The sequence below is a fragment of the Cajanus cajan genome, chromosome 11 (assembly GCF_000230855.2).
Source record: "Cajanus cajan strain Asha chromosome 11, NIPB_CcT2T_4, whole genome shotgun sequence".
NCBI lineage: Eukaryota > Viridiplantae > Streptophyta > Magnoliopsida > Fabales > Fabaceae > Cajanus > Cajanus cajan.
In genome coordinates, this window is record NC_138527.1 from 42,231,812 (window position 1) to 42,253,191 (window position 21,380).

A 21,380-nucleotide genomic window follows, 5' to 3' on the forward strand; every position below is an offset into this window, starting at 1 on the left:
TTGGTATTAATATTGGTACTTTACAATTATTCTTCGTATTTTAATAAAGAAATCCAAGTTTCTATCAACATCTGTAGTGAATGTTTTTGGTAAAATTAAGCTTCTAATACAATATTTGTGTAACAGATAAAACATGGTTGATCACAATTGCAAACTATTTTTTAACAACTTGCCTACTTCACTTTCACAAAATAACCAATAAGCTAATCAATCAATCAATTTCCTTGTAGCAGATCCTAGAGGAAAGAAGTCTAAAACTGTCCCAGAATCCAAGGCTGGTGGTGTTGGTTCTGCTCTTGTTATCCAGCAAGGTCATGTTCCACATGTTGGTGTTGCGGTTAGCCTTAAGGATGGTCTTGTTCCAATTAATGATGGTGTTGTCTATGATTTGGTTGGAGTGTTTGGTGGTACTGCTGCTATTCCTAGTAAAAATAAACATGTGGAAGTCTCACTGTCTGGTGTTGTTGATGGTAGAAACTCACAAATTAACTCACAACATGATGTTGTTCTAAGGCTTGTTGATGTCTCAACTGTTGATCACGGTCAGAATTTGATTATTGATATTGGTGGTCCTACTGTCGCAGCAATGCATAATATTTCTGTTGTGATAGGCTCTAGTTGTCAATCTCATGTTGCACTTGTTTCAACAAATGGTGCTAGTCCTAGGGAAGTTTCCAACTGGCCGCCCAAAAATAAATCTGATTTTATTCCAAACCCCACTGACTCAGTTGCTGATGCAGCAAAACAAACCACCATTGTATCAGTACATGCTGTTGGCTTACAAACATCTGAGGACTGTGTCTTAGATGGTGATATTCCAACTAAATTTTGTGATAATGTTGTCGTAGCAAAGCTCAATGCTCAGGCTGTCTCAGATTCTGGTTTAGCTTTTGAACATGGTCCTTCAAATTCAATTGAAAAGGGAATTGACAAAATGACTGCATCTGAACCTGTATTGAAAGCTGGGGGCAATTTTGATCCTGGTTTTGCTGCAAAACACAAGGACTGGTCCCTCCTAGCGAATTTGGATTCTGACTCATACGAAGAATCTGTCTCAAACAATATAATTTTGATGTCTTGCCTAACTAGGTTCAAGATCAAGTGCAGATTAACTAAGATGTCTTAGTTTGACTCTTCAGTCCAACAGGACTTTCAACTCCTTGTAGCTAGTGGATGGCATGCTCATGAAGAGATTCCTATTCAGCCTGTAACTCCCGAGAAAAGAAAGGAAAAAAAAAAACGAAAAAAGAAGGTTTAAGTTGAGGACTTGGTGCTTAAAACCCGATCTAGTGTGGCTAAGTCCACTAAATTTTCATGATGAATTCCTGGTCTGGGTGGTGAAACTGGTAGCATGCAATTTTTGTTGCTGTTTTTGGTTTAGTTAGCCAGATGTTGTTCTTGGCAACAATGGCTTTTTCCTGCTGCAGTTCTGGCAGCAGACCCTTGCATATTGGTTTTGTTATTGGTTTCTATTTTTGCTGTTACTATCCCAGCATTGCATCTGGCTTTTGATTGTTGGTGCAAATCATAGATTGATCAACCTGAATCTGGTTCAGTTGCTGCTACAGAGACAATTGATGTCCACCTCTTTTTGGCTGACATTTTTCTAGATATGCATGTTGGATCCTTGCTCTCAATTTGTAGTAGCGGGTTATGATGCTGCAATATAACATGACTTGGTTGCTCATTGGTTTCGGGTGCTGACTCTGGTTTTGTAGTTAGGCTCAACTTTTGTTCCTTTTTTCTTTACTTTACTTTGTACTGTTCTTTTGTGGGCTAGGTTTGGTTCCACCACACTTTAATATATATATATATATATATTCAAAAAGTATGAACAAGGTAACTCATTACACGGGTAAAACGCAGACGGGTCACAAGGTTATATATACAGAGGAATAACTACTTACAAGAGAGAGGAAAACACAGAAAAAAAAAATACAAAATTTTCAAAATAAAAGCAGCCAAAGCCAAAGGCAAATAACCTTTACAACAAGATAACATACAGTAGCATAAAGTTCATTAGTCAGAGTCATTGCTATGGTGTAGTTCACATGAGCAAAATATTCAAATTACTAAGAGCAAAGCAATTTTGAGAAAATAATAACTTAAGTTTCAATAAGCAACAATAAAAACTATACCATTTTCTGACTAAGTAGAACTCCAAGACTAAGGCCAACTATTCAAAGGTAAGGCATTCTCCACCAACCTGTGAGAAAACATTGTCAAAAGGAGTTGAGAGATAAAAGCATCGTGGCTAAACATTAGAAGAAATAGTTTTAAAATATGAATAACATTTCTAAAAATCTCAAGTGAAACTTCCACTAGTATCTCTAGTTCTACCTATTGAAGAAAGGACTAACAAGCAACTAAACAAACCAATCACTTACTACAAAGTGTTGGGATGTAAGCAAAGTCTCATATCGTTCAAACAAGAGGATGTACATGAGTTTATATATACACAATTGTCTCTATTGGTTGAGAAGCCTTTTGGATGATGTCCAAAAGCAAAACCGTGAGGGCTTAGGCTCAAAGCAGACAATATCTGACCATTACTACAAAGTGTTGGGATGTAAACAAAGTCTCATATCGTTCAAACAAGAGGATGTACATGAGTTTATATATACACAATTGTCTCTATTGGTTGAGAAGCCTTTTGGATGATGTCCAAAAGCAAAACCGTGAGGGCTTGGGCTCAAAGCAGACAATATCTGACCAATGTAGAGACATAAAAATAAAATCGTGAGGGCTTGGACCCAAAGCGGAACCCCCGATGCTCAACACAAAGTCACCTCAGGTATAGCCCTTTCAAAAAATACTTTAAACATTAGTAAATGAGTTAAAAAAATCACACTAGCCAACAATTAAATCTAACACACATACACACAAACTTTTGTTCATCCTAATCTCCCTAAAAAAACAAAGACACTGAAATAAAGAAACACACAAAGGCCATAAATGACATCAATTTCACACACCTCGGGTATCCATATGCAAACATGCAATCTTGTTATAGTAATAGAACTTAATGAACCAGTAACTATTTGTGCTTCTATCATATGTGATAACATCATTGCAAGTAACAACTGTAACGCCTAATCGTATTAATATTAATCTCAGTAATATTTTATATATAATATTTGTAGCTAGAAAACACATGTAAAATAATATTATACATTATACCATACCATAAGTATTTTCTACTACGCGCGTAGTTGCTTTCCTTATATATATATAATACAGATTATTACATGCCTATCTACATATCATAGTTTTTCTTTTTCTACTTCTATAATAATTACATGGGTGGTTGGAACAAATTTACGATAAGGTTCACATGATTTGCTGGGGGTAAGTAAAAAGTAACAACGATGGGTCCATTTGCTGGGGGTAAGTAAAAAGTAACAACGATGGGTCCATCTATCACCTTGAAAATTTCTTGATATGGAGAAAAAGTGAACGAAGACACAGCTACTCCATTGAAAGTTACTGAGTTGGCTAGAGCATCAACACTCCATGTTGTGGCAGAAAAGACTGCAGAAATTACCGAAGGAAAAGGAGCGGGAATCGCTGGAACATCCATTTATATTTATTTAATAATTTTTATGATTTTATTACACAAGAAACATAAGGAGTGAGAACGATTTTCAAATAAATATTTATAATTACATAACATGTGTAGCAATAATTAATAAAAAAAAATATGTATATATATATATATATTAATAATGATTAACATTAAAATTTAAATTAAACTTGTAGTGACTAGTCAGGATAAATGAGCATTATCATATCAACTAATAAAAGGATATTTCACCTTAATCAACAATAGGATATTTCACCTTCATTTATTACTCATTTAAATCCCCAAGGTCAAACCTCCAGTTACAAATAATTCAAATTTTATCTTCTATGACCATAGAATAATATTTATCTTCATAAATATGTGAAGAAATAACAAGACGAGTCAAGATATCACAACTATATCATAGTTGATTATAAATATATTTACGTAAAAAGAATATATTAAGAATATCAATGATATAAATAAAAATGACAATCATTATAAAATAATTAAACAATATAAAATATGAACACTTTAATAATTAATATGGATAAAAATAATCATAGATTAAGCAAATAAATGTGGTTAGGGACACCCCACTAAATAAATATACATAAAAAATAACATAAATAAATAAACATAATAATATATAAAATTTTAAAGAGATAAGGTTCTCCTCCCCCTTACCTTAAAATGCACACTTATCAGAATGTATACATATATAGACATCCGCTGTACATTCCCTGTTTTCTAATTTTAATTATTCATATAAAAATTTATAATCCAGGACCCAGTACATGTAGTCCTTAAGCATAACTAGTTAAACCACTGAACCATTTTATTTTATATGTCTATAACATCATGCAAATTTATATTAAACTATTTTTCGTAGATAATATTTATAATATAATTAGATAGCACACATACACACACACACACATATATATATATATATATATATATATATATATATATATATATATAAGATTTTATAAAATAAAACACTAGTATTTTAATTATACTAACTAAAATTTAAGAATTTGATTTAAAATAATAAAATTGTAAATATTAAGTGATTCTATTTTATTAGTTAAATCATGATAATTATATAATTAGGAATAAATATTTTAAAATTTTGTTTCACTAAAAATATTATAATAAAATTTGTATATATATATATATATATATATATATATATATATATTGAAAATATTATACTTATTCTCTTTTATATATATATATATTATCATAACTAAAATTTTCAATATACTTAATAATAATGTTGAAAATATTGTTATCTAAAAACATTAGGATATTACAACAACCATGCCAACATGAACGAACAATCGAAAACTGAAGCTACACTAAAAGGTACACCAAATCATATATGGACCCAATTGAAGCCAACTCAACGTCTTAGAGTTGCCACTACAATTCACCTAAAATCTTCTGGAACCTTAAAACGCTCATAGAGACGCAATCGACAAACCCCACCCACAAGCACTTCTAGACCTTGCTTCGCCACACCCGACAGTTCTCCTTTGAACTGATGTAATTATTTACATGTATTTACAAAAAAATGTAACCTTCTCATGTTACACATCGGTTTTAAGATAATCGATGTAGAAATTCCAATGTTGAATAATAATTTTGTATGGACTATGTTATTAATGATTGTGTTGTTTATTTATGCTTTTGAAAGGAATAATTGAGGGACAACAATTCGACATTGCTTCATTTTATGTCTTTCTTGAGCATTATTTGCTTCATTTTATGTCTTTCTTTGAGCATTATGATTGACATTTTATAGGAAATCCCAAAATTCATATTAATATATATAAATGAAGAGTAATCATTATTTGATAAATTAATTTTATAAAATTAAATTAGATCTTTAATCTAATTTCTTAAGACATTTAAATAATATAAAATAAATTATTTTAAAATAATTTATTAATATAAGAAAGAAAATTTGATTGATGATTTCATACATCGTTTAATAGGATCAATAGTGTTTTATCATAATAAATATGATTATAAGAATAATAGCTTGTATCAAATTTAAATTATATATGTATGACTCTATAAATATGAGTATCTCACTCGAGAATTATAAAAAATATAACTTGTTCTCATTATAAAACACTTTTACACAATTGATACTACACTTACATATCCTTTTTTCTTATTTTAGAATGATTCATCTTCATAAATGAGTAATTTTTTACATTAATTTTTTTAGTTTTAGTGAGTTTTATTTACAAAGAATAATGTTATATATATAACAAAAAATATATGACATCACTTTTATAATTATCTCTTTTCATCACTTCATTTATTATAGATATAAATATTATTAATAATGAAGAGAGGTATATATAAAACATGATATTGTATAAGTCGTACAATTGTATATATAGCATTATTGATTCATAAATTGAGTTTTATAGTATGTTTAGATGGAGAATTTAAAATACAATAATTCATTTTCTTGAAAAATTTTGAATATCTTGAAATAAAATATTTTGTTTTGATGAAGAACTTACTTAGAATTTTGTAATTCAAACATTTGTAAAATTCATAATTAAAATTAGTATAATTTCAAATTCTATAATAAAAAAGTAAGAATTTAAAATTTTTCATATATTTTTTCTTATTTTACCTATATATCTTTTATCTCTCTTATCTCTTAATTATTGAATATTCAAAAATATGTTTTAAATTATTAAATATTATCTAAATTAATTTTTAAAACTATTAAATATTTAAAAATGGACTAATATTTTTTTATAAAATTTAATTTTAAAATCTTAATATATATATATATATATATTTAAAATCAAATAAATTTACTTATAATAAAATTTAAATTACCATATTTAAATTAAAATTTTAAAAATATTATAAATTTTGAATTGACATATTCAAATAATATATTTAAAAAATAATAAAAATTAAAATTAAAATAACTTAATTCAAAATTTTCAAATTTTCAAATTTTTAAAATTTTTATTCAAACACACCATTAATGTGCCTTGATTGTTTCATTGTTTCCACCGACCCTCTTTATTTATCATTATTTTTCAACCTATCCTTCCATTATATATCTATCTACCTCTCGTAATAACGCATATTTTTTACTTTCTAGTTTCTACGGAATTTATCAAATCACCGATTCTAAAGATCTTTGTGAAAAGAAAAAAAAAGACGAGAGATAAACATGTGGCATTGTGGCGGGTTTACACTTATTTTCTTCTTAAATGTGGCCGCTGTACCTGTAACCCTACTCTGACCTATCATTACTTGGCCTCACTTTTGGTGTCGTTGTTTAATAGGAAGGAAATAGAGAAGAGTAAATTTTAAAAAGAGCATTGCTATTTGCTACAGCCTCGATGGAGGCCCAAAAACGCTCTGAATATTAAAAAATTATTATTTTTAATAAAATTATTATAAAATAATTATTTTATAATAAATTTATTAAAAAATAATAATTTTTTAATTATTTGAATAATTTTTTGGTCTTTATTTTTGGAGGATACAGTATTTTTCTTTTAAAAAATATATATTTGTATTTAATAAGGAGTATTTAAGAAAATTCCGATAAATTAGAAGTGCACCTTATATTAATTTTTTTATATTATTTTAGTTAAGAGGATTCTTATAAAATTTGAGAGACATATAAAATTATAATATGTGAAATAAATATAAAAAAATATAAGTTTACTTTATTTTTTATTTTATTTATTTTATTTTATTACAAAATTATATATTTTAGTTTATTTTTTACTTATTTTTTATTAAATCAATTCTTAAATATTGTTGCCGATTTTCTTCTGTTGCTCTCCTTTCCATCAAACAAAACAAAACATTAATGAAGGCACTGCCATACAGCTTTGAATCTCCAATTATAAACGTAGTTAGAACTAGAGCTAGAAAATGAGATATTCAATGATGGCAAACAAATAAAAAATCATTTTCACCTAGTCACTAGACACACTTTTTTGCCTCGTTTTCCACGCTAAAAATCGATGGCTACCTGTTTCTATCCATACAAAAATATACTACTATAATAAATACGTGACATGAAAAGACAAGTAAAGAAAAATACTAGTACTAAAAGTTGTTACGTTGTTTTACTCATATAAATCTACTTAAATTTATTTAATTTATATTTAATATTAAATTTTAATAATTTAATTATTAAATTTAAAATTTTTAGTATATAGATAAAATTTACAATTTTTTTAAAAAATAAAAAATATGAAATATTTTATTTTATTATTTCAAATTAATTTTGTTCCGGCCCAGGGGTGCGCTAGAGTTTTTTCTTAGGTCAAGCCTCAAAGTCAGAGCATTCAAAAGTGTAATCTGCTTTCTTAGCTTTAGGGTTTTAGGTTTTATACTACTTTGTTCATGGGCCTCATGGGCCCCTTGAATACGGAGATTTTCTTAACCGTTATCATTTTTTAAGATACTTGATGAACGTGGGGACTATAGATAAGGTTTTGGTCAAGGTTCTCCATACCGAGGGACCAGTCGGGGTTTTTGCCGAGTGGGTCCAGTGGGCTGGGGAAATCGGGGTGGGGCCGAGCTGGTTCACGCCAAAATAGCACTCGGGCGTAAACCGAGTGACCTAAAGAGAGGGGGTCGGTCGAGGTCGTAGTCGGCCCACTATCAGGGAGAGGGTGAGGTCGGAAATTTACCGAGACGGTACACTTGGTTTCCAGCCTTGAGCCTGTGAGGCGAAAAGGCTAAAGCAACTCCCCTCTTTGAATCACTTTGGCAATAGGCCGAGTGTATGTATCGAGAATAAGCCGAGACGGTACACTTGGTCGGGAATTGACTGAGACGGTACACTTGTCTTCCAGCCTTGAGCCTGTAAGGCGAAAAGGCTAAAGCAACTGCCCTCTTTGAATCACTTTGACAATAGGCCGAGTGTACGTATCGGGAATAAGCCGAGACGGTACACTTGGTCGAGAATTGACTGAGACGGTACAAATTTATAAAAAAAAATTATAATTATTTGTCAATTTGAATTAATAAAATAAAGTAATAAATAATTTTTTAATTTTTAAAAAATTTACGATTTTTATTTATGTATAAAAAATGTAATTTAATAATTGAGTTATTGAAATTTAATGTAAAATATAAATTAGTAGATAGAGATTGAATTATGAAAATTATTTTTTTTAATGTAAATTAGTTTTTGCTTAAGAAATGCAAGTGATAATTTTGTAAAAGTATGGTGAATTACAAAACGTAGCTGTCTAGTGTTTGTGAAGGAGGAGCAATCGGCCTTCTCATAGTTATCGAGTAGATAATAAACAAAACAAGGAAGTCCAACTGTTTTCTTTAAACATGACGGTAAGGGACAAATTCCACAAACTTTTCTTAAATCTCTCGAAATTTGGAGTTAACAAGCCTCATTGTAGGACACCTTTTAGACTTTATATGCATTTGTTAAGAGGCAAATAAATTTGAGTTAATCACGTATATATTGGTGTAAAGTTTTTTTAGTAAATCATTTATATATTATTAATATAAATTTTTTTACATGAATAATTAATTATATTTTTAAATTATTTTATTTTATTTTTATTTTATTAAATAAGTAATTAACATTATATTATTAAAATATATGATTAATTGTCAGTAAAACTTTATACTGATAATATATAGGTGATTAACTCAAGTTTTTTTTACACCGACAACTAATAATATCTTTTAATAGTATCATATCAATTGCTTATTTAATAAAATAATAATAAAATAAAATAATTTAAAAGATCTGATTGATTGTTAGTGTAAAAAACTTTACATTAAGAATGTATGAATGATTAACTCAATAAATTCACCTTGCATCTATCCTATTCAACATGTGATTCCTTGCATTGTTAAACATATTTTTCTTTAAATAATGAGTATGTTGTTATATAAAAAATAAATAAAAATTGAAGTATATAATATACAAGGTATCCCCACCTATCAATCTATTGATTTTTTTTTATAAAAATTATTTTTAAAGTATTTTTTAAGTGATAATATTTAATATTTAAAAAGTATATTTGTTTTGAAAATGGAACATAAATTGATTATAAAAAGTGGGATACGAAGATTCTAGAGGTATAAGAAAAGAAAAGAAACAGATGGAAAACTTACTCAATGCCATAGGGTTATATAATTTAGTATAAATGAAAGAAGAAGAGGTTCTATCACAAGAGCTGCGTTATTATTTAAGTTTTTATTTTATTTTATTTTAGGAATTAAAGTGGCGGTACTTTGGTGAATTGTATTTTTTATTCCGAAATATTTTTTTTTATGAGTTGAGTTAGCAAACTCATTAGGGTTAGCACATTTTTTTAAATCTAGAAAATTAAAATTTTAATTATTAAAATATATTTCAAGACAAATATTTATACAAATTAACTAAATATGTTTTATTATGTTTTTTGTTTTATGTGAAAAATAAAACAAAGTATACTAAAAGTAAATGAATCCTAAGATTTCCCAAGTTTTTCTTTTCAATGGTAACTACTAACAAGTGAAAATGCTTGAGGAGTTTAAAATAGTTTGAGTAATTTATAATTCGCACATTATATAATTTGTAATAACTATATTAAATAAAAGTGTTTTTGTGAATTTTTATTAAAAAAATGTTTTTAGAGATTTTTTTTATTTTTTTTATCTCTTTCATCATTTTTTTTAAAATTATAAATTATATTTAGTATTTTAAAAAAATTATCAAGAATTAAACATAATATTATATCACAATGAAGATTATTCATCATAAATTTATAATATAATTTATAAATTCAAAATATTTTATTTATTGTGAATTTTAATTATAATATAATTTATATGATAAAAATATTTATTTATTAGGCTTAATTATTCATTTGGTCTCTATTGTTTAATTTAGTCGCACTATTATTAAACGAGTCAATTTAGTCTGATTTTGACGTAATTAATGTTAATATTTGATTTCCATTAGAATTAGTGAAATAACGTTACAAGGCATGCCAACTTGGTTTTTAGGGTGTGTTGTTATTATGGCTTGATGGTCCTTTTGTCTCTTTTATGTTCGTTTATTCTTCATCAAATCTGATATCCTAGGATTTTTATGCCATTAAATCCAAGTTTACCATGTTGCTATTCTACTATAATTGTCGTCCAATGTAGTCAAGTCACGTGAATTTAACCATGGTGTCACATTTCTCTCATGTTGGTGGAAGTCAATTGTTTGTTTCCACTTGTTGTTGCGAGGATATGGTTGTGTTATGAATTGCATTCATGTCTGCAAATGCTGGAAAAAAGTTTTGGGGTTGTCCTAACTATAAGGTTTGATGTTTAATCTATGGTGTCATTTTGGGTATATATGACCTAATTTTCTGTTTAGGATAAATAGTTTTTGATAAATGTCATAACTTCATGGTATGATGTGCATTTCTGTTAAAACAATTTTTGTTTTTGTTTGGGATTTAAGGTTTAAATAATAAACTTGTCTTATTTCCAATAAACGTATTATATTTTGTTTCTAATAAATTTTTGTTTCTTTTTCTTTTTTAGACTGGTGAGGAAGAGCTTGAATGCAATTTTTCTCAATGATTTTTAGATGATGTTGTTGGTGGCAAATATTTAGTGATTTTGAGACAAGAGAAAGATAAACAGTCTTCAAAGTTTATTGAAATGAACAAAATAGTAGATGAAGATATTGATCATTATTGTGATTATTCTTTTGCCAATGAATGTAATTTTCATCATTTTCATATGTAAAAGGTGCTTCAATCTAGAAAGGTGATGTATTTAAAGTAGGGAATTGTATTTGTATAAGTATGAATCGGTTAGGTGTTCTTTGTTGTCTTTTGTAGCCAATGACAAATGTGTCTATTTTGTTGTAGCCAAGGTGATGTATTTTGTTGTAGGAGTTATATTGGTTCAACAAAACTTATAACAAAGAGAGGAAGAAAGAGTAAAGAAATAAAAGTTTTAAATATAATAATGATGGGGTTAAAGAGTGATAGATACACAAAATGATATTGCATAAATTGTTATACAAATTATTTAAATAGTATTAGCATTAAATATTCATCATTGGAGGAAATGACTAATTTTCTTATAAGAGTCAATGATTTATTTATATCATAAACATGAATGGTTGAACTTACATAATGTCAATATTTTCCTTTTGATATAATATATTTCATATTTAATGCTAAGATTTGAATATTAAATAACTTAAACATAAATCATTACCACTCGTACTAACTAATTTTGATATTTTTAACATATTCATCCAAACACATTTGATTAAAATTTAGGTTAAATTTCATTTTTGGTTCTCTTAATTTAACTTGTGAGTAATTTTAATTTTCATAATTGTAATTGCTAAATTTTGTTCCACACATTTAAAAAATAATAATTTAATCATTGTTTCACTATCTAATTTTAAATTTTTAACGTATGACGTGGCATTATTTATTTATTTTTACAAGTCAATTCATTTGATATTAAATTATTTAATTTCAAAATCTTAGCAACTTTTTTTTAATGTGTGATCAAATTTGAGCATTTTAAATTATGGACATAGAAATTATATAATTAAATTTATAATTAGTCGATAACTACTACGTTCAATCTAGTGGGAGAGGTTAGAAGATTCGAATATTATACATAAAGATTCAAAATTTATTATTCTTATTATAATTTTGACAAATCAAATAAAAAAATCTAAAATTTATTAAGAGTTATAAAATTTGTAAATCTTATTTTTTATTTAATATGTTTCATTTATAATTTTATATTTATAATAAATTTTAATTGATATTTTATCTATCTCAGATATTTAATCCTTTAAATTTTATTTTTCAAAACAATTGTTCTCTTAAAATTTCAAAATCTAATTAATAATTTTTAATTTTCCTTTTATTTAATTAATATATTTTCTATTAACTATTCATTTATCTACATTTATATAAAGAATATAATTTTTTTTGGGTAAATTTCTTTTAGTTTTTATTTTTATTAGATACCTTTACTCCTAAATTCACACTACATATTTTATAATTTAGTTTTCATAATTTTTTAAACCACACACTCTCACTATTCGACTACTTACTCTTAAACCTTTTATTTTTTTTTCTCTTACAACCATTTTTTGGCCCAAAATTCTTAAAAAAATAAATATAATTCTGCTTCTTTCTCTTACTAATTTTTATAAAAACAAAATAATAAAATTGAGATAATGAAATATTAATTTTTAACTTAAATTTATGTCATCAAATATTTCTTAATTTATGTCTATTTTGAAAAATTAACAATGCGTTTAGTTTTTCGTTTCAAAGCTTTCAAATGGCAATTTGCGTTTTTCCAGCCATCAAACGGACAAACAATAAGAAAATAGATTCAAATGAACGCGAATTTAACTTTTTCTCCGACCCACGCTAAAAGAATTTCGAGAATGTATTAAAAAATCGTTAAAGATACTCGTTTTTTATTATAAGTAATAACAGAACGGCCATTTTTTTTCCTTAAATATAAATAGTTACAATGACACTCCTCTTAAAATATCTTATATTTAATTACACTACTTTTAAAGTATTCATAAGAAGGATTATTTATAAACTAATATTATAAAATAATAAAATTGAATGTAATTAATTAATTTTCTTATAAAAGATAATATAGGAATTGGATATTAAAACTGAGCGGATTATCGAAATGAAAGAGAAAGGAAAAGTAGTGGCAGATGAATCACGTGTGGAAAATATATAAATAAATTGAAAAAAAAAAGGAGATGTTGAAAAGTAAAAAAGAGATAAAAAGAAAATATCCACTTCCAAATCCAAATAGGCACAATAGTACGACGGAGATCGACGATTCATGACACACTGGTCCAATAAAAATAAGCGTGTCGGCCAACAGAAAAGAGTCAAACATGATCACGTTTTCTTATTTATCTAAAAAGAAAATTGGAATAATCTGGATCGTTGGTTTAAAATTACAGAAATCCAACGGCCGTAAAACACTCTCCCACGGCGGGGATTTACTGGACACACCATAAAAGAATATGCGCTAATTCGTGGGACAGAAACATAGCCAAAAGCGGTATTGCTTGGAAAACGAGAGTTCATTTCAGAAACACACTCTGAGGGTTTGGTTTGGTGTGGCGAAGATGGAAGATGGCGTTGACCACTTGGCTTTCGAGAGGAGCAAGGCGCAATTCGATGTGGACGAGATGAAAATCGTTTGGGCAGGTTCTCGCCAAGAGTTTGAGCTCTCCGATCGGATTTCTCGCCTTGTCGCCAGCGATCCTGTGATTTTCCCTCTTTCCTTCTAAGTCTTTTTTCCTCAATTCTCTTCTTAACTTTGTTGCATTCATCTTAATCATGTTACTCGCAGTATCACTGTTCATCTTCAGCATGTGACGTAGTTAGCTTCTGTTTGTCTATCATTTGTAGGCGTTCAGAAAGGATGACAGAATCACGCTTGATAGAAAGGAGTTATTTAAGAACACTTTGAGAAAAGCAGCTTATGCATGGAAGAGGATAACTGAGCTCCGTCTTAATGGTCACTATTCTGTTCTTCCTATACTTTGCATTTCTTTTCCCTTCTGGATGCAATTAGTTGCTTATTACTGTGATTTTGTTATCTGTAATCTTACAGAACAAGAGGCTTATAAGCTCAGGTCCTTCGTGGATCAACCTGCATTTACGGATCTTCATTGGGTATAATTCAATTTCTTGTACTGATTTCATTCTTATCTTCCATGTCTTACTTATCTATATAGAAGAAATATATTGATAAAAAAAAATATATGGAGGAATGGGTTCATTACTTCTATACTAGTTACTGATTCAAGGATTTCAAAGGAATGTGTGTGTGTGTGTTAGATCAAAGAAATATAATATTGCCCTGGTGTTTTCACTTTCCGTGAACTGTATTTCGAGGAGGGGGGTAGCATTGCTTTGGATACTAAATATTAGTCATTTATATTCTTTTGCAGGGAATGTTTGTGCCTGCTATCCAAGGACAAGGCACTGAGGAGCAGCAGCAGAAGTGGTTGCCTCTAGCTTATAAGATGCAAATAATTGGTTGCTATGCCCAAACTGAACTTGGTCATGGATCCAATGTTCAAGGGCTAGAAACAACTGCAACATTTGATCCCAAAACAGACGAGTTTATTATCCATAGCCCCACATTGACTTCCAGCAAAGTGAGTGAAATGAGTGATGATTCTTGTGAGCCTTTCTTGGCCTTTTAAAAATTTTAACCGATTATTAATATTCTACAATCTTACAATGTTACCCAGTGCTTTAACAAGTACATCCAGCGAAAACAGTTGTACCTTTCTTTTGCATTCACTGTTTGTACTTGTTATAGAAGGTATTTGGATATATATATATATATATATCTAACTTCTGACACTGATTTAAACAGTGGTGGCCTGGTGGATTGGGAAAAATATCCACGCATGGTGTTGTTTATGCCCGTTTAATTATTGATGGTCAAGACCATGGGGTGCACGGTAATTGGCAAATTTAATCATCCAAATTTCTGGTGTTAGATTCAGAGGCTAATTAACTAACTATTTGTACTATTTGAAGGTTTCATTGTCCAGCTGAGGAGCTTGGATGATCACTATCCTCTTCCAGGCATAACTATTGGTGATATTGGGATGAAATTTGGAAATGGAGCGTATAACACCATGGATAATGGACTTCTGAGATTTGATCATGTACGAATTCCAAGGAATCAAATGTTGATGAGGTATTCCTATTTTACATATTTGTCCCTGACTCCCTTCTCTAGCCTCACCAAAGAAAGATCCAATAATCCAAGTTTGTGATTTTATGGTGTAATGTATAATGCTAATAATAATGCCATAATACCTGAATGATCTATAGGGGGGAAATGATAAAAATTTAGAGCACAGGGTGGTGCATTAAAATTTGGTGAATCTAGAGGGTAAACTCAATCTAACTCTAATAATACTAACAGCAACTCAACAACAAAAGCTTTTAGTATCATTATCTTCAGTGAATTTGTTGGTGGATCACTGGATTGTTAAAGGTATTTTTGTCCATGAATTTATAGCATTGTTCTATCACCTGCATTTTACCTTTAAGCAGAAGCTGTTAAATACTCAGGAGTAAATACCTTAACAGTCTAATTTTGAAATTGCAACATCTTTCTTTGCCATATTTCATGTTCAATGCAATTGTTAATATGTACCCTTTTAGATTGTTTACATTGGTAACTAGATAGAAAAGATGGTTAAGAATAGCTGACTGCCATTAACAATACAGATACAGGAATAAAGGGTTTTGCTCATCCTGTGTTGAACTCATCACTACTTGTTAATGGTGAGGGGAAGAGGAGGATCTATGACAAAATGATTATATGATATCATGACCCTTTTTTTTTATAACAATTTTTAAATGTCATAATGTGCATGTGCTTTTTAGTTTTTCGCAATGGAAAATACTAGTAAATATCCCTTTGATGCACTTTTTTCTCCAGCATTCTATTAATTGGATGAATTTCATTTTAGTCCCACTAAAGAGAGTTGGCCCAGGCTTTTAGTGGGACTCACATGAATTTATCCCATAATAGAGAATGTGTTCAAAGATTGTGTTGCTAGCATTGTTCTTTTGCCAATAGATTCGTGAGGTGACTGCTTTTCTTTTAATCCACCAGGGTTTCACAGGTGACCAGAGAAGGAAAATTTGTGCACTCTGATGTTCCAAGACAATTAGTTTATGGTACTATGGTAAATGTGAGACAAAAGATTGTGTCTGATGCATCGGTTGCTTTGTCTCGAGCAGTTTGCATTGCTACAAGATATAGTGCTGTTCGAAGACAGTTTGGATCACATAATGGAGGTCTAGAAACACAAGTAAGCTTTAAAAGCCAAAATATAAAAAGTAAAATTTTTGGATGCATGTTGTTTCTTATTGATAATTCATATCAAGATATGCTAATGGAAACGTTTTTTTTTTAATATAAAAAGTAAAATTTTTGGAAAACAATAAAAAGGAGGCTAAACCCAAAATTACATGGTATGATTAAAAAATAATCCAATTTATTTTAATGCCAAGTTTCTGCTGATTGTCTAATTTTGAAAGTTTTGCTTTTTGACAACATTTAATTTGAATGATTTCTAATGTGAAGTGAAATGAGATTCCTCCTCATCTTGCATGTTAAATTCAATTGCATTATGTTGAATTCTCTATTTAGATCTATCGACTATTCAAAATAAAAAATGCAGTTTGAATTTGATTCATTCTAAGTTTTGCTTACTTTGTGGTTTTCTGTTTCCATCTAGGTGATTGATTACAAAACGCAGCAGGCTAGGCTCTTCCCTTTGCTGGCTTCTGCTTATGCTTTCAGATTTGCTGGTGAGTGGCTGAAATGGCTTTACAGGGACGTGACGGAAAGATTGCAAGCTAATGATTTTTCAACATTGCCTGAGGCTCATGCATGCACCGCAGGGTTGAAATCCTTGACTACTACGGCAACTGCTGTATGTTATTACTTCTTTTCATTCTCTACTGACCTTAGTTGTTGAATTTAATTAAGAGGAATGCTAGAAACACTTTTTAATGCTCCTCTTAATAGTTAATACACTCACTCTCATTGGTTAAAATTTATTGAAACCTACAAAATCTAGAGAGAGAATCATTGAATAGGATGTTGGACTCACCAAATTGTGTTTTCCAATAAATTTCAACCATTGAGAGAGTATGTTCAAAAAAGTGTGTTGCTAGTATTTCTCTTTAATTAATTATTAACTTATTTAGATAGCATTTAAAATATGTTTTTACTATGGTTTCATCTGTGGGATTTTTTGTATCTTTAAAAGCTGTCCTGTCCTATAATGAGATTCCACAAGTGATACTGACAGGTCCTCCTGCCGTACTGCTCTCCATGGGTTTAGGGTTTAGGGTTTAGGGTTTAGGGTTTAGGGTTTAGGCTCCATGGGTTTAAACTCATTTTAGTGTAAGCCTTGTACATTTCATTTTGTTGTTTGAAATATGTTATTATTGTGAAGGCATTGATGGGTGTGACTGAGCATCAACACTAAAACCTTTCAAATGAATTGTGTGCGAATTTAAGGTGCATTTACATATAGTTTTGAAGAAAGTGCTATTATGATTTAGTTTTTTACAGATTGTTTTTCCTCAAAACTACCATTTTTAGCTTAAAAGTACTAAAGTAGTTTTTTCTTTTCTTAATTAACCTACCTAATTGTTATAAAAAAATAATAATTTAAAAAAAGTGCTTTATATAAACAAACAGGTCCTTACAATTGTGACTCTTCACATTACAATCATGCATCCTTATAGTTCAGTTTAAAATGAAAATTAACACTATAGAGCAACATGTTAAGTTTTGTATATTTTGCAAGCTCAATTATACATCATATTTATTTTAAATTTCCAGCTTCCGATCAAAAAAGAGCTTAATATTACTGAATTGCTGTAATTTAATTTATTGCCATTAATTATCGTTCATGTCATCTATGTGTGTGTGGGATAATTGACTGGATGAGTAATTCTTGCATTTAAATGGATGGAGTGTTTCTGTTGTTATCGATGTGCTATTATCCTTTTATGGCATCCTAATATCTTGTCTCCACTTTGTAACTCTGAACTTTTATGTTCCATTAAGTTAAATTAACTTAAATTTGCAGGATGCAATTGAAGAATGTCGTAAATTATGCGGTGGTCATGGTTATCTTTGTAGCAGTGGTCTCCCTGAGTTATTTGCAGTTTATGTTCCTGCCTGCACGTACGAAGGAGACAATACTGTGTTGCTTCTACAGGTTTGTTAAATGTTAAAAATCTTATAATATCATTTTTTAATCATTATTTAATTCAGTCTTTACTAAGTCCTTCTGCAGCGTTTAATAGGATTTTGAAGTACAGCATAACAACTAACCCATTTGTTGAGAGCTAGGTTTTTGTTTGTATTTGACATGCTTTCATATATTTATTAAAACACCTACATTTTAGGGTTAAAGCCCTCATATTTGTTGGTTTTGGATGCTAAAAAGTGCAAAGTGATACTATTTTTTCTCAAAAATAAGAAAGATTTTGGGATTGTCAAATTTGTAGTGTATGTTAGAAAAGATCTAGAAATTTCTAATACAAACAAAATACTTGAAAATTGTAATTCTTAATTTTCCTATCCATCTCTATGTGGTTGTGTCTTACCTTCATGTCTAACATATGTCGTCTACCAGTGTCCTTTCTACAGTTGTGTGCCTCATATTACATCCCTGTGCATTCTGCTTTAGGAGTTTTTTTTAAGAATAATTAGGTTGTTTTTTGAGAACTTCTAGAAAATCTCATGTAGGTGGCAAGGCATCTCATGAAGACTATTTCTCAGCTGGGCTCTGGACGTAAGCCTGTTGGTACTACAGCTTACATGGGTCGATTGGACCAACTGACGCAATATCACTCTGATGTTAAAAAAGGTACAGGGGAATTGAAGATTATGCAAACTCTATATTAGTTTCACAATATATTACAACCATGCACATATCCTTTATGAATTGTAATATTATACTTGTTTTTGTTCCCTGCAGCTGAGGATTGGCTGAAGCCAAATGTAGTGTTGGAAGCTTTTGAAGCCAGGGCTGCTAGGATGTCTGTTGCTTGTGCTCAAAATCTTAGCAAGTTCGCTAATCCTGAAGAGGGTAAAAGCTTCAATCTTCTTTGAAGTCACAAGCTATATGCATGTGATGTCTGTTGCTTGTGGTTGATCTGTTTTCTTGGCATGTGACGGTGGGGAGTGGTTGGATTGATTGATCTATGTCATTGGAGAGATGTTTAATTAGAAATCACCTGACTTCAAGCTGGTTTCTTACATGTTGGAAGAATAGATTGAATATGCAGTTCTATTAAAAATTGCATCTGTTTTGCTCATTCTGTTCGTATTGATGACATGTGTGCGAATGTAAAAATTCTACTAATAATAAAATGACTCATTTTAAACTAACAAGTTATTTTAAAGTCTTGGAAATTAAAAAAATGAAGTCATTATCATCAATATATATATATATATATATATATATCACCTCAAGATGTATAAAAATTTCTTGGAACTGAATATTGAATTTTTATTGTAATATTTGCAATTGCAACATGGTTGGATATCATTACGCTATTTGCTAATGGCTTTGCTGATAGCAGGTTTTCAAGAACTCTTGGCTGATTTAGCTGAGGCGGCAGTTGCTCATTGCCAGTTAATTGTTGTTTCCAAGTGAGCTTCTTCCAAATTTTACATATTGGTTGTTTTCTTATAAACTCCATGATTACATCTCTATATTTACAATAATATTACATTGTCTCTTGAAAGAAGGAGTATAATATATCTTAAAGAAACACATAATGAGATATAGTAGTTCCCCTTCCTCCAATAATTTTTATGTTAATGTTTTTAGTGGAAATATAGCGTGATGGACTTCCTTTCAGGTAAAGAGCATCAGAGTGAAAGGAGTCCAAACAAAATATACAACTTTTTTGTTATTGTAAAAGATTAGAATTCTTTACTTGAAACTGTGATTTGCTTGAGTATTCTACATTTAAGTTGATCAAACCCATGTTTTTTTTAGATTTATTGAGAAGTTGCAGCAAGATATACCTGGAAAGGGAGTGAGACAGCAATTAGAAGTTCTTTGCAGCATTTATGCTTTGTCTCTACTTCACAAGCATCTGGGTGATTTTCTTTCCACTGGCTGCATAAACCCAAAACAAGGATCACTCGCCAGTGAGCAACTGAGATACTTGTATTCACAGGTTTGTCCTAAAGGATCATATATGTGTATATTTTAATTAATTATACGAATGCTGATGATTTTTATTATGTGTGGTTAGGTTCGTCCCAACGCAATTGCGCTTGTTGATGCATTCAATTACACCGATCACTACCTTGGTTCAATTCTTGGGCGTTACGATGGAAATGTGTATCCGAAGTTGTACGAGGAGGCATGGAAGGATCCTCTGAATGATTCAGTTGTTCCTGATGGCTTTAAAGAGTATGTTCAACCGATGCTTAAGCAACAACTACGTAATGCTAGACTATAGTTAATTTTGTGGCCATGCTCCTGTATCTAACAAATTAATCCACGCTATTCTGATTTACAAGCGTCAATAAAGTTGTGTGGAAGGATAAAAAAGTGTCATTCGAATGGAAATTTGTTAGCCACATTATTTCCATCTTTGACATTATTAAGGAAGTCATAATTGGGTGTACCTGGAATGGAACTCGAACATCTTATTTATCTACATTTTTTTTTTATTTTCTGTGTTAAATTAGACTTTTGGTCTCTTATCTTTTTTATTTTTATTTTTATTTTTATTTTTTTATTTGTAATTTTGATTTTTATTTAAAAATAAAGACATTTAGTCTTTATTTTAGAGTATAGGATTTTGATTTCCTTATCAAATTGATATATATTAATTGTTAAATTTTAACATTCATTTATATTTAAGTAATATAATATTTAATAATATGACATTTGAAAATTAAAAAAATTATAAAAATAAGATTTAATAATAAAATAAATACTAATTATTTGTTAAAATATATATAAAGAATGATCTTATGTTATCTTTTAATTTTTATCCTTCCATGTTATACACTAAATATACTAAATATTGTGTCTAAGTGATTATAGGACATTGATCAATGTTAAAATTTAATAATTAATAAGCATCAAACTAAAAAGTTATATTTTTAAAAAATAAGAGATTAAAAATTTAAAATAGAAGAATTAAAATTATGGATCCACAAAAATAGATAAATTAAATAC

At 29.3% G+C, this 21,380-nt stretch overlaps 1 protein-coding gene across 1 annotated transcript; it reads left to right on the forward strand.

The window, feature by feature from the left end:
• The first annotated feature begins 13,641 nt into the window (after window positions 1-13,641).
• Window positions 13,642-20,866, forward strand: LOC109800244 (peroxisomal acyl-coenzyme A oxidase 1). The gene is made up of 14 exons (XM_020361008.3): window positions 13,642-13,874; window positions 14,020-14,128; window positions 14,225-14,286; window positions 14,565-14,774; window positions 14,999-15,086; window positions 15,166-15,328; window positions 16,259-16,457; window positions 16,887-17,084; window positions 18,255-18,386; window positions 18,920-19,040; window positions 19,152-19,262; window positions 19,759-19,828; window positions 20,181-20,364; window positions 20,443-20,866. The coding sequence occupies exons 1-14, from the start codon at window positions 13,734-13,736 to the stop codon at window positions 20,650-20,652; spliced, it is 1,998 nt and encodes a 665-aa protein (XP_020216597.1). The 5' UTR covers window positions 13,642-13,733; the 3' UTR covers window positions 20,653-20,866.
• The last annotated feature ends 514 nt before the right edge of the window (window positions 20,867-21,380 follow it).